General features: G+C 43.9%; 1 protein-coding gene across 1 annotated transcript in view; it reads left to right on the top strand.

Moving 5' to 3' along the window:
- The window catches only part of NF-YC10 (nuclear factor Y, subunit C10), a 117,525-nt gene that overhangs the window by 34,804 nt on the left and 67,762 nt on the right, over nucleotides 1-14,959 (top strand). The window contains exon 2 of the mRNA XM_086821632.1: nucleotides 2,716-2,800. Coding sequence (XP_086677758.1) covers nucleotides 2,716-2,800 — 85 coding nt within the window. The remainder of the gene's footprint in view (nucleotides 1-2,715; nucleotides 2,801-14,959) is intronic.

The raw sequence follows: 14,959 nt of genomic DNA on the forward strand, positions 1-14,959 counted from the left end.
GACCAACTACTTGTTGTGGTTCTACATGATGTGGCATTAATTGGTAGCTAAAGGGCTATGGAATGTTTGTGGTTGGTACTGAGAAATGTCCTGGTTCCTCTGATGAACATGATGCAAAAGGCACAACTGGAGACACGGACTCAGTTTCACATGGTACGTTACCACAGGATAGCATACCTCCTATGTAGGAACAAATAAAGTGGGATGGAAGAGACATTTTCCTTTCCGATTTTCTCTCATCCAGGTCTTGCTCCCTTCCCTCCCCACATACCATCCTACAATCCTCCCCAAGTTAGTGACTCCATGAAGCTTACAGCAACCAACTATCATACTTGGTCTTTCTACACTCAGTTGTTGCTGGAAGGAGCCGGTGTGTGGATGGCTATCTCCACACCTCACTTGGTGGACCCTGCGTTGCGAAGCATATTGGATGCTCGGGCTCGTCTTATCATCATCCATTGCATGACTCTATCCATACAAGCACAGTTTGTCTCCTCTTGGAGTAATGCGCATCAGATGTGGACAGAGATCCAGAGGAAGTATGGGAGAGTTTCGACAGTGAAGATTTTGCCAAATTAGAGGCAGATCTGGAGAAGCTTACCATATCTGAGTCAGATAACTTGATTGAGAAGATTGGAGAGTTCTCCCATATCAAGTTGCAACTTGAGGAGTACGGGAGCACCATCAACAATCCCATCCATAAACTTCTTGGTAAGTTGCTTGCTTCCTTTGATTCTTTCTGGGATATTATTTATTTCCATGATCCTCTCCCCTCTTTTGAGGAAGTCGTGAGTTATCTCCATGACAAGTGCATGCTTCACCGAGAAGGCAAGTCGGAGTCTGCTTTTGTTGTCTCTGATAAGGGCAAGGGCAAAGTCATCTTCTGATGACGACGATTCTGACAATTCTAACAGCATCAAGGGTTCCGTCTCAGTATTGAGCAGAGCCTAGGCACAAAGCATTGACGGTTTGTGAAACGGGTGTTTCATTACCTAAAGGACACCAAGCACTTTGGGTTGTTTTAGCCCAAGGGGGATAAATCATAGCTGCAGGCATTTACAAACTTAGACTGGGTTGGATGTTATGACACACGCGTGTCCACGAGTGGTTTTTGCTTTCACCTTGGTGATTCATGTATATCATGGCTTAGCAAGAAGCGGCCGCTTCTAGTTGTGAAGCTGAGTACAGGGCACTGTTTACAGCTACAGTTGAGTGTGTTTGGCTCAGATGGCTTATTGCTGATTTGGGTATTGGTGTGTTCTTAGCCACTACCATCTTTATTGACAGTCAAAGCGCTATGGCAATTGTCATGAATCCAGTTTTTCATGCTCGCACAAAGCACATTGAGGTGCATTATTAGTATGTCAGGGAGAGATGGTTCGTAGGGGAAATCGGCTTGGCTTATGTGCCAACATAGGATAACATGGCAGATTTATTCACGAAGGCTCTCTCACAAGAGAAGCTTGAAGCTTTTCGCAAAGCTTTGAACTTACTTCTCTTTGGAGATTAGTGTGGGCGCTCTCTCATAGTCCAAAGAGCTTGGCACATCTCTGTACTTTTAGTGCCAGCTCACCTCTTGTTCACATCATCACTCCTAGGGGGGGATTTTTAGCCATATTTGGTAGTGATGTGTGTGAACACATCACTACCAAATATGTGTGAACACACTAGGACTTGCTGGGACTCTTTTTCCCTCTTTATACACCCGTGCTAGTATACACCCATCTTGGGGATACTTATCATCTTTGTACAACACATTCATTATCTATCTATCATCTCATTGTATGCTCCCAGCAAGTCCTAGTGTGTGAACACACTAGGACTTGCTGGGACTCTTTTTCCCTCTTTATACACCCGTGCTAGTATACACCCATCTTGGGGATACTTATCATCTTTGTACAACACATTCATTATCTATCTATCATCTCATTGTATGCTCCCTTAAGCTTCTCCATTGTGTGCGTGTGCGCAGTCCTGCAATCCTGTTTCCAACACTTGCACAAGTAAAAAACAACGAGAATTTGCACAAAAGCATGCTCATGGCTCTTTAATGTGTATGTCTAGCCATATAAAAAGTGTGTCCAAGTATAATTAGAGTATCCGAACATAAGTAGAGTGTTGAAATATAAATAGAATAAAACTGGGGGCCCTCGTGAGTAAACATGTATTCAATTGCTACTTATGATGATGAGGTGGTAGATTGCAATACTGGCTAGAAGATGAAACATTTAATGGCAAGTACCTTTCACCAAAATATGGTGCAAATTTAATAAAATATTACAAATTTAATATTGGCTAGAAGATGAAACATTTAATGGCAAGTACCTTTCACCAAAATATGGTGCAAATTTAATAAAATATTACAAACATATATTGAGGCTGATAAAAGACGTAAAGAGAGTACTTTTATTTCATCATTGAGAATCATCTCATGTCATGTAATCTACATAGCATGATTTTTCTTGAGCTTTTATGATAAGGAAGGCAATGATTTTGAAGCTATTTGCATAGTGGTATTCAGAGATAGTTGTGAGTGATCCATGTTGAATTGAAAAGTGGTTAACCACCTATGGTAATCATTCAATTGGTACTCATGCAAAGGTGTTTTGGGGTTATATAGCTTCAATGTTTATTATTTTTAGTACCATAATCTATATTTCTGCATGGATCCCCCACAAGTAAATGCTTCTCATAAGGTAATGGTTATTTTGATAGGGTTTGTTTCTAGAAAAGTTTGTGGAGCAGTCATTTGAACATATGATTGATGACAGAAGGCATAGTTTGACCTATAAAGATCTCGGTGAGTACTTCAATATCAAGTGTAAAGACTAGATGTGATTAAAAAAAAAAAAACAACTCGAGGCATTTTTACAAATTTTAGAGACTAGTTTTTGCATAGGTTTTCCATGCTAATGCACTTACCTTTTCTAGGCCCACAACTGCATCGCTCTCAACTTTTGTAAATATCTGCAACCTTTTGTATGCATTTAGCTTTTGTATATGTATAGAATCATATATCAAACACAATAGCATCAAAGCTGAACTCCCCCTTTGGCTATAGAAAATAGAAAACTAGTTTTGTGTCTGCAATACCTTTGAAACATTTCTAGCTCCTGAAATGTTTTGGAACTTGGGCAAAGCCTCTTGGTGAAAATTGTTTTTGTCGAGTGCATCAGTTAATTCCTATTCTCATGGACATGTTTATCCTCGCTAGCCGGTATGTGGGCAGATTTGGACTTCATTTTGTAGCTCTACAGGTGTCTAGAAGTGCCTAGAACATGCGCTCCATGTGTGGGACACCTTTGGGGCATGGTTTGGACACAAAGTATGACTTTTTGGACTTTGTTTTGTGGGTTGAAAAGGGAAAACCGACCTGCAGTGCCGAACGTTGACGTTGACGTGACACCTGACGACGTGGAGTGGCCAGGTGTGCTATGACGCTGCTGCTGTAGAAGACGGTGGCCAAAGCTGCTGCTGATGGAGGTCGGCGCGGGTGGGCAAGGGTAGTGCAGAGGCAGTGGATAGACAACCACTTTGAGTGGGTAGAAGTCTTGTGTTGCAGAGCAGCTCATGAGGAGAGCTTCAACCTCTCCAAGTGCAATAGGCATTCGGGTGGTGTTTTATAAGGAGAGGATGCGAGAGAAGCTTTGATACCAGCTGTTAGAATCAGGTCCAGGGTTCGTTGCCTGCACACAAGCTATGGTGGCTTGCACTAAAACATGGCTATGGCAATGGAGCAAAGAGAGAGAGAGAGAGAGAGAGAGAGAGAGAGAAGAGAGAGAAAGATTGCACAAATAAAGAGCTAGATTTGCATGACTCAAATGATGTAACTCGTGTTGTTCGTTCTTCACTCAAGCACAATGCTTTTATAGGCTTAGAGCCTCTCTTGTATGACATCATTGCTTAGGTCATTACATGTATAATGTCTAGATATTTCAATTAACCACTCTAAGAGTGGGTTCACACATACGTTGTCCTTTTAGAGGATGTTAATACACACTTTTTTTTTTTGTACTTGGATAAGGCTTGTTCTCAAACAATTTTGTTGCGGTGTGTACCTACATGTGAATTGTTGCGGTGTGTACCTACACACCAAACCTTCTCTTTTCAAGCGCGTAATGCTCTCATAGCTCACGTCTCAAATGCGTGTCACATATCAATTTCAGAAATGAGCTGCAATTCATGCATACATGCCAAGTGTTGAGTTGGAGCCGCATCCAACCTTAATATTCTACCATCCTTCTTTCCTTTGAATTGCACAAAACACCCCTGAAGATTGAATTTCACTTCATATCCTTGCTCAACAATTTGCCCCATGGACACCGAATTCTTAATAATCCTGGGTAACTAAGAATACATTGCTTATCTCTTGTACTTGACCTGATGGCGTTTGTAATGGCACCTTGTCAAGCGCTTGAATGCCATGCTTGCTATTATCTCCTTGGCATACATGGGAACCATTTGAAGTTTCATCAATTGTGTTAAACCATTCTTCATGATGTGCTAGGTGATTTTACAGGGGAGGGGATATGTGGAAATTTGGAATGAGTGGTATCAAAGCCGGAGATCCCATCAAGTAATCCCCTGTGTTGGAGCCTCCTCACCATATGAGGGCCATCGGGCAATCCCATTATAAATAACGATACTGTGAGCCACAGTGTCTGCCAAAAGATTTGACTGCCCCACAATCCCGAGAAGTCCTCTGCAATCCTGTCTCCTGTGGATCCATGTCTTGAAGAATGATGGGGTCATCCCGAGAAATCCTTTGCAATCCTGTCTCTTGTGGATCCATGTCCTGAAGAATGATGGGATCATCAGCGTGATGTCTCTGGGGCAAAGTAATAGACCGCGATGTAGATAATCCTCTCTGCGCTAATCTGGAGTCTCAGCCACATGTATCTCGCCTCCTCATCTCTCCGGACCACCTGGATCATCTGCTGTAAGTGTATCTTGAACAATACGGCCGCTCCTCTGGATCCTCATACCCCTTCTGAAGTCTCCTCTGTATGCTGAATCCCACTGGCATACAACGACGTGTGATAAGCCCCCTTCGGGACTTTGATGTGTCTCTGTGAGAAGATGATATCTCTGCCTGCAATAACCTCTTGCATCCCCCCCGGGGTGGACCAAAGTGCACGATTGCAGTTCCAAACTGCTAATTGCAGGCGTTGGGTCCCACAGGCCTCGCTTCCCTATTTGGGATGCCTCTTAGTAATGATGACATGGCCGCCTCTGTAGACAGCCCAGTTACCCGCCTTGCGGGCCTCGTGTACCTAGACCATGCTCACCCTCCGATGAGCTACCTGTGTGGGAGTGAGATTATCATCTAGATAGATCTTCTCTCCTTTCAAGACTAAGCGGCTTTCAAGGAAATACTATCTGCTACTGAATTTGGGAACCTCAAGAGCAAGGATGCTCTCGAGTAGTATCCTTCCCTGCCCTCCAAACATCTGTAAAGGGAGGGGGTCCCTCCACTCCTAGCTTGTGATGACACCAGATGGGGTCCCGAATTACCCATTGAAGACCCCCCCTCCCCCCCTTCCCCTTGCAAGCAGCAAGCAGGAGTATTTGCTTTATTTCTTCTTCTGGAGAACTGTATACAAGCTGAATTGTGTCCACAAGACTGAGCGGACAAACTGACTGACTGACGGCCAAACGCAAGGACAAAGTGACTAAACGCTGGGCAGAACTATGCATAAGTTGTAGGCGATTGTGAAGCTATCTATGAGAGAATACACTGGCCCGAGACTGAGGGTTGGTGTGCTGAATACTTTTGAAGAGACTGAGCTTCTTTGCCTTGGGCTGAAAACACAAGAGTGGCTGTAGGTATGCAAAGGCTGGAGCCTATGCATACATGCTTGATTGACTTTGCTTGATAATCTCTGATTTTCTTGCTGATTTTTGGGACTGAACATGGCATGCCTTTTTATATAATCTAGAGTGCTGGTTGGCTGCCTGATTATACTGTCGGCCTCTAGAAAAGCCCACGACTAGTGTTTAATGGCATTTAATGCCTTTGTCTGCTGGTCGGTGACTGGCTGCATAGCCTGGCCTGGCCGACTGCTGCCCAGGCCCACTAGGGCTGCGGACAGGGCTTATAGGGAGTCTAGGGGTATTGACTGCCCCTTGCAAGGCTTGCCCATCTCTGGGGCTGCCATGAGGCCAGCCTTAGCTGGCCCCTTCTATATGAAATGCAACTAAATGCTTACCATGCATCCTACTGCTTTAGGGCCAGCTGGCCCCTTCTATATGAAATGCAACTAAATGCTTACCATGCATCCTACTGCTTTGGCTGGCATCTACATGCACCTATATGATGAATACTTGCTGAATTCTCCACAGTGGGTTAAGAGGATTGACCTGACATTGACCTCTATGGCTGGGAGACTGACCTACGCAGCTCGTGCATGACATGTCCCGGATTGGGGTCACAAAGGGGTCATGGCATACGACAAAATAGCCTAAAAAGGTATACTTTTGTACATTATTCTTGAACTACTGATGAGCTAGTTTGTCACTGTGTACAACAGTGCATGGGTGCACGTGACATTCCCTCCTGCTTAGCTTGGTGGTAGGTTCATAGCTTCGAGATAGTCTACCAATAATTGTGGATACTCGAGCAAGAATTCTTCATCTAGACGAACAACTTCATGGGTCCCTCGATCTTTGAACTTTTCAGCAGACGTCGTCTTTGGAACCATGCTTCTTGCGATGTAGAAGGCTCTATCACCTCTGCTTCATCAACCATTTTTGGTTGCTGCTCTTCTAGAACATTCTGCAATGAAGGGCCAATATAAGGCTTTAACCAAGAGACGTGGAAGATGATGTGCATTATACAATTGTCTGGCAATCTGAGTTGCATGGTGACTTCGCTTATCTTCTTGATGATGGGAAAAGGACCAAAACTTTTGAATGACAACTTTGGACATCGCGTGCCCACTTGTTTGAGTCTTTGCTTCAAGATCCTTAAATATACCCATTCATCTTCTTTGAAATTGACGTCTCTCCGTGATTTGTTTGCCTATCTGGTGTAAGCCTCCTGAGCTTTGGCAAGACGCTCTTTGACTACTCAATGATCGCTGAAAAAGTTTCTGTCGTCTTGTTGGTTTCCAAGGAAGGAGAGATCATCCTTGTGAGAAGGGATGAAAATCTTCAACAAAAGGTTGCCTCGTACGCAGTTCTGCCAACAGTGGATGAGTGTGTCATTGAGAATCGCCTGTTCCAATGGGAGATGAAGCTCCCACTTTGACTGCTGATCATGGCAATACGCTTTAAGCACATCGAAAGCCAACTGATTGTAAATTTCGGTTTGGCCATCGAGCTGGGTATGGGCACTGGACAATTGTAATTTGGTACCAAAAAAGGGTGTCCAACAGAACTCGCCAGAAGTGAGATGTAAACTTTGTATCTCGATCTGAAGTAATGGTCCGCGGCAAACCACAAATTGGATACCAATGTCAGAGAAAGAGCCGGGCTATATTTTTTGCTGTGTTTGTCTGCTTGCATGGTATAAGCATGTAAAATTTACTGAATCTATCAACTATTGTCATACACTGAGTGTTCCGAGATCCAGTAGATGTGGGAAGGCGTCCAACAAAATCCATCGAAATGTCGTGAAACGGACGCTCAGGAATGGTGTCGTGATGTGGGCGGCGTCTCTGGGGAAGTGCGAGACTTCTGGCTGTGAGAGTAGCTTCCAAAATCCCGCAAGGAAACAAAACAGATAGCTCTTCAAGGGACACCACCTGCTGCAGAAGCTGGAACCATCAAAGATCGAGTACCCAACTTTACATGTGCATCCTCAAAGCCAATATTGAACACATGATACATATAAAAACTGACATTAACATGGCTTGTCTCATCTCATATGGCTTTGCTCTCCAGAAAATCACCTCATGGTATTCACATGAAAGATACACATGGCCATCATGGAGCATCAGAGGCTCAATATCCAACAAAACTATAAAATCAAAGCCAACATAGACACCTCATATACATGACCAAACCAACCATCATATGGTTCCAAAATCCAAGAAAAACCAAAACATTGTGGCCCTTTTGTCTCTGAAAGACATTGATCTTTGAGTCAGCCAAGCACCATCACTTTGTACAAGTTTTTACCACACCTCCCATCTGAACTTGAATTATATTATTAATCTTTATTTTCCCTAAGGCCTAAAGATGGCCACCCTCAAGCCTTGATTTCACACCATTTCTCAAAGATACATCGGCCATATCAATAATCTTTCATTTCCCATGCTCCACATACTTCTATCACAACCCGTGATGCCCGCTCATGCTTGGGGATGCCCACTCATTCAAGGCCCATCTCTAAATGCCCTGTATACCCCAAAAGAAATCAACCATGCCAGTGTATCACTTTATAATTGAAATCACACTATATTTGAACTCCTATTTACAGAGTACTAGCATATCAAGCCCATGTACAGTTTATACATCACTGCTTGCATGTCCTTGTCTCTGAATTCATGTGAATTGATCACAGAGAAGATTTTCCCTACATGGACGTGTCACAGCACGACATCCACCCCCTCTAAACCTGCACATCCTCTGGTATGTGCCACACAGGTCCTGGAATTCAGTGTCCATGCATTATTTGCACACCAACATTGGTATATGTACAAGCATCCAACTAGGCGTCTTAAACCCTGTCAAACCTGACCCAGTTGGTATCACTTTAGTGAACATGAAACAGTAGAAGAATATACATAGTGCCACTCACAAGGGGTTATCCTTTGTTGAAACATAGCATGACATCTTAGCCTACCCCCTTAGCCTGCAAGATATTTATATCTTAGCAATCACATCTGAATGGTTTTGCTTTCCCACCTGGATCAAATACCAATCGATTTTGGCATATGTTCCATATCCTTTGCTCATATGAAGCCCTATCCTCACTTAGATTCCCTGCATATGCATAATTACCCTCATCATTCAAAGTGGGATGCTCTTCAAAATGATTTGCTTCAAAATTTTCCTCAGGCCATGTTTGAAGCCTTTGCACCACATATTGTATGGCCACACCAAGTAACAACTGCATTAACAGCATGGAATACACACTTGGTAACATCCCATCCAAATCTACTTTGCCCGGATCCAGCTCACCCATTGACAAACATTCATTCTTCTCATCCAAAGACGGAAAAGCATCAACACATACAAAGTCCAACAAGGCATCATCGAGAATAGCCTCCAGCTCTGAATCAATCTTATCACAATCATTTGGTTTACATAACACCTGCACATCCTCACTTGCAACCGACAGTTGACTAGCATCAAGCATAGAAGAGCCCAAAGCTGATGGGGATCTATTATATATCATGAAATGATCCAATGCATCATCTAAGATAGCATCCAATTCAGGATCAATCGCATTGAAGCCATTATCATCTTGCAATCCTACATGTTGATTATCATGAACATTCATATCCCCATAGCTATATCCATTTGGTTGCTCATATGCAGCCTCATGAGGCTCTGTGGCCACACTTTGCATATCCTGCATGTTATCTCCCAGTATTTCTTGATACCTGTCTGCAGATGGGCTTAGAATTATGGGTCCCTCACCCAAGTACCCTTGAATCTGTATGTCATTGAACCCTGTATGATCCAAAAAGACAGATTCAATTTTCCTCTCCAAATCATCATCATAAACAGGCTTCCAAGCTCGAGATTGTTGCTCACAAATGTGGTTGCAAGGTAACCCTGACACTGATGACATAGCATCACCCTGTTTATTGTCGGAACACCTAGTTAGCATTCCAGGATAACCCAAATCCAAAGAACCTTGGCAACCAGCTTCAGAAGCAACATCACTGTTGGAATCACCCATATCACTCACCCCCTCTAAATCAATCACACATACTTGTGGCCCATCTTGTAATATTTTATTTTCCTCGCATGCATATTCATGTACATCATCCTGCTTATAAGCATCATAACCAGATAAGAATGCAGTAATGATAGCATCTTCTTCTTGTCTTAGACCTTCAAACTCTGCAATCATGCTTTCAGCAAGAAGCATTGGTTCCTGCTGTTCTTCACACATATGATACGACACTTGAGGAATACCCTTCGAATGAGCACTTTCGTCATAAGAATCCTCAAGTTTACACAGCTTACATGCTTAACAGCCCAAGAGGAAACTATTAGCGATGTCCTCTTCCTCGTGTATTGGGTCTTGAGCACCTGTCCTGAAGCTCTCTGAATCAAGTGTCTCCTCAAGCATAGGCATACACACATCATTTGGTATGATCATAGGACCCTGTATGTCTGCACCCTCAAACAAGGAAGACAGATTATACTTGCAGAGTTCACCCATTACATCTTTATGAGGCTGTAGCAGCAAAGCATCCCTTTTGGCACTGTGAAGGCCTTGTTGCTCACTAATGGCTTTTTGCAGTCCCAATTCAGCATAAACAGCCTCCACAATCTCTGTATCAGCCTTGAATAGCAATTGATTGTCCTCCATAAGACATGCATCGACAACCGCTTCTAAATTGGCTCGGATCGTTGCTGGAACACTATCACAGTTCACATTATACCTCATTTCATCACCCTTTTGCTTTTTCTTTTCCCAAGTAAGTTGCTCTTGCTTTAGGTTCATGGAACTCGCATAAATAAGTGCATCTGCAAAATCACTCCATCGTTTGGAGTGATACTCTGCTAGTTCCAGCACTTCATCTTTTAAATCAGGACTTATAAGGTATGCAAAAGATGCAATCATCATATTTTCTGGAACCCCTTGATTCTTCATCTCTGTCTCGTAACACCTTAGATAGCTTTCTGGATCGAAACCATCAAATATATTGACCCTGTTATATACCAATTGCACCGCAATTTCCACCGCTTCTTCCTGAATTTGCTTTTCTTCTTCAATCTTCCTGAACCGCTCTTCAAGCTCTTTCATCTCTGCATATAAATGCTCCATTTTGCTAGCCATCTCTACGTACTCTCACCCCAGCGGTTTCGCGTCGGGTTCACCAAAGATGTCGTGACGTGGGCGGCGTCGCTGGGGAAGTGCAAGACTTCTGGCTGTGAGAGTAGCTTCCAAAATCCCGCAAGGAAACAAAACAGATAGCTCTTCAAGGGACACCACCTGCAGAAGCTGGAACCATCAAAGATCGAGTACCCAACTTTACATGTGCATCCTCAAAGCCAATATTGAACACATGATACATATAAAAAGTGACATTAACATGGCTTGTCTCATCTCATATGGCTTTGCTCTCCAGAAAATCACCTCATGGTATTCACATGAAAGATACACATGGCCATCATGGAGCATCAGAGGCTCAACATCCAACAAAACTATAAAATCAAAGCCAACATAGACACCTCATATACATGACCAAACCAACCATCATATGGTTCCAAAATCCAAGAAAAACCAAAACATTGTGGCCCTTTTGTCTCTGAAAGACATTGATCTTTGAGTCAGCCAAGCACCATCACTTTGTACAAGTTTTTACCACACCTCCCATCTGAACTTGCTACCTGAAGCCACCTTTTGTGCCAGCCAGTCTTCACGGCTGCGCTCCACACTCCTGCTCCTCTCCCCGCAGTATTACCAGCCCATCAATAAGCAGGGAAGAGAGAGTGAGTATGAGCTTTATCACGTATAGCTGCAGCCAGCCTATTGCCAGGAGATAAATGCCCTCTGTTCAGCCCCTGAGCGCTGCACCTTTACCACAGCCCTCCCAAACCTTTTGTCAATTCTTTTTTTTTTAGCTCTTTCCTCAGCCTGAACCAGCAAATGGCCTTCTGTTGTTCGATCAGCAGTAAAAGTGGATGAAGTTTGGCCAAACCTGCTTCCAAAAGCAAGACTGCAACGTTTGATTTTGACTCCCACAAGCTACCCAAAAATGTCCCCGTCTTATCCACAGTCTCTATCTCAATCTCAACATCCCTTTGTAGTATTCTCCGCCGCATAAAAGCAATTGCATCATCTGCAAAAGGTTCTCCCCGGCCTGGGCATCGTACACCAGACAAGGAGAACGTAATTGCACATGTTTCTTTGGGTATAAGCAGCTTGTAACGATGCCCACTCAGCACAAAATCCACAATGGCAGGAAGCCTCTTGGCTCTTCCTTTCTGCTGTGCCAGAGAGCTCCCGCTGAATTCCCCTTTCTTTAAACAAGGCGACTCCTCTTTACTTCTGCAGCAGCTGCAGCCTCCGTCCGTAGAACCCCTCGCCTTCCTGTCGCTACCCCAGTGAGCCCCCCCCCCACCCGTCTGCAGAATACCTCAGCCCTTTAACTCTCTTGTCTTGCCGCTGTGCCTTCAGCCTGTCAGCTGCACACTCCCGAGGACCCTTGATCGACCCAAGCCGGCTCCCTCCTTCACTTGGCTACGAGGCGGCGTCTTCTCTGTGTATGCCCCCACAAGGCGATTCTTCTCTGTATATCTGCAGCTGCGCTGCTCCCTCCTCTTCCCGTCACACACACGGCTTCCTTCACGTGCCCAGCGGCCGCCTCTTCTGCGCCAGCTCGCCAGCTTCTCCAACTTCCCCTTCACGTGCTGGCCAGCGCTGTAGAGCTCCCACGTGGCTAGGCCTTTTATGGCCACGTTTTAATTATATTATTAATCTTTATTTTCCCTAAGGCCTAAAGATGGCCACCCTCAAGCCTTGATTTCACACCATTTCTCAAAGATACATTGGCCATATCAATAATTTTTCATTTCCCATGCTCCACATACTTCTATCACAACCCGCGATGCCCGCTTATGCTTGGGGATGCCCACTCATTCAAGGCCCATCTCTAAATGCCCTGTATACCCCAAAAGAAATCAACCATGCCAGTGTATCACTTTATAATTGAAATCACACTATATTTGAACTCCTATTTACAGAGTACTAGCATATCAAGCCCATGTACAGTTTATACATCACTGCTTGCATGTCCTTGTCTCTGAATTCATGTGAATTGATCACAGAGAAGATTTTCTCTACATGGACGTGTCACAGCACGACAACGGGCAATGGCTGAAGCAACCCATCTTGTTTGGTATGAGGTACTTCACTTTTTGACATATGGAACATGCGGAAACATAGTTGTATACATCTTCGGCCAATAAAACGATCTTTCTAACTTCTGCAAGGCATTGTTGATTCCGCGATGACCACCAACAAGGGAATCATGGGCATCATGGAGGAGTGCTGGTCTTTTCTCTGTGAGAACACAGAGAGGACCCTTGTAAAAGAGCCAACCATCCCGAATGGTATAATGATCCGGTTTTGAATAAAGGGCCATATTGTATGGAGTTTCAAATTCTAGACAATCTATATATTGTGTCTTCATACTGTCTAAATCTTTTCCTTGCATCTCCAACACAGTGGACTCATGTACTGTCTGAATACTACCTTTGCGACTTAGAGCATGTGCTACAAGGTTGTGCTTACCCGGTGCATACTCAATCATTTCGTCGAACTGTTGGAACAAGTGACTCCACCGGTGTTGTCTATCGCTCCACTAGGCTCTTGGCATAGTTTGCAACCACTTCAAGGCCGGGTTGTTTGTCTTCACAGTAAATTCTCTTCCATAAAGAAAAGGTTTCTACTGCTTCAAAGTTGTGATAACCCCTAGCAATTCTTTGTCATATATAGAATATTTTTTTTCTACATCATTCAACTTTCTGCTGTAATACACCACTGGTCTGCCTTCTTGTTGCAAAACTGCTCCTATGGCGAGATTACTGGCATCGGTGATTACCTCAAAAGGGTCATCCCATGATGCGAGTTTAAGAACTGGGGCTTCGGAAGCTGCCTTTTGCAAAGCAAAGAAAGCCTCTAAAGCCTTACCTGTGACTGGAACTTTCTGTCTTCTAGTCTTCACGTCCTTGAGCAAATTTGTCAATGATGTTGCAAGGTTAGAAAACCGATCCATATGTGAGCTATATGCTTGGCACAAGCCCATGAAAGAATGTATCTCGTGGGTTGTCTTTGGAAGGTCCCAATCGAGGATTGTCTTTATCTTCTTAGGGTCAAGGTGAATTCCGTTGGAATTGATCACATAGCCTAGGTATTGGACTTCTTGAACTCCAAATATGCTCTTCTTAGCATTAATGTAGAGTTCGTTGTCTCGCAAAAGCTGCAAGACCGTCTGCACATTTTTCACGTGCTGTGTTGCAGTGGTTGAAAAAATAAGAATGTCATCCAAAAAATGGAACAGACATATACCGATGAGTATGGCGAAGACTCGTGACATCATCTTGTTGAATGTCGCTGGTGAATTGGTCAAACCAAAAGGGATGACCACAAACTCATAATTACCTCGTTTTGTTCCAAAGGCCGTCTTTGTGATACCGACCTCGAAAATTCTGACTTGATGATAGCCACTTTTGAGGTCGACCTCGATGAAGTACTTAGCACCGTTGAGTCTTTCAAGAATGTACTCTCTCCTTGGCATAGGAAACTTATTCTTGATTGTCAACTTGTTTAAGGCTCGGTAATCTCCACAGAGACGTACGGTCTTATCTTTCTTCAGCACAAAAAGAATCGGTGTAGCAAATGGAGAGGATGAAGGCCTGATGAAACCAGACCTAAGCAATTGTGCTAGTTGCGTCTCCAACTCGGCTTCCAACGCCTTGGAAAGACGACATGAAGACTTACTGGGTGGCTCAGCTTCAGGTACCAAATCTATACGATGGTCTTCAGGACGAGAGGGTGGTCTTGGTGGAAGATCATCCCTCAACATGATGTCTTGAAATTGTAGGAGGCGGCCCGTCATCAGTGGCTCTAATGGAGTCGCAGTGGATGTCGCTATCTGCCGTGGGCGGATATAGATCATCGCACACTCTAATAGCTCTACTGGCTTGAAGGTGGTATATAAGCAGAATATCCTGAATGCCCCAATCCCCGCGAATGATAGTAGGCTCAGGAAAACCTTCAATGATCGGAAAATGTCTTGCCTCCAATCAGGAATGGGCGCATATTGGT

The sequence above is a fragment of the Cibotium barometz genome, chromosome 27, assembly GCF_041138505.1.
Source record: "Cibotium barometz isolate CiBa-2024 chromosome 27, ASM4113850v1, whole genome shotgun sequence".
Classification (NCBI taxonomy): Eukaryota; Viridiplantae; Streptophyta; class Polypodiopsida; order Cyatheales; family Cibotiaceae; genus Cibotium; species Cibotium barometz.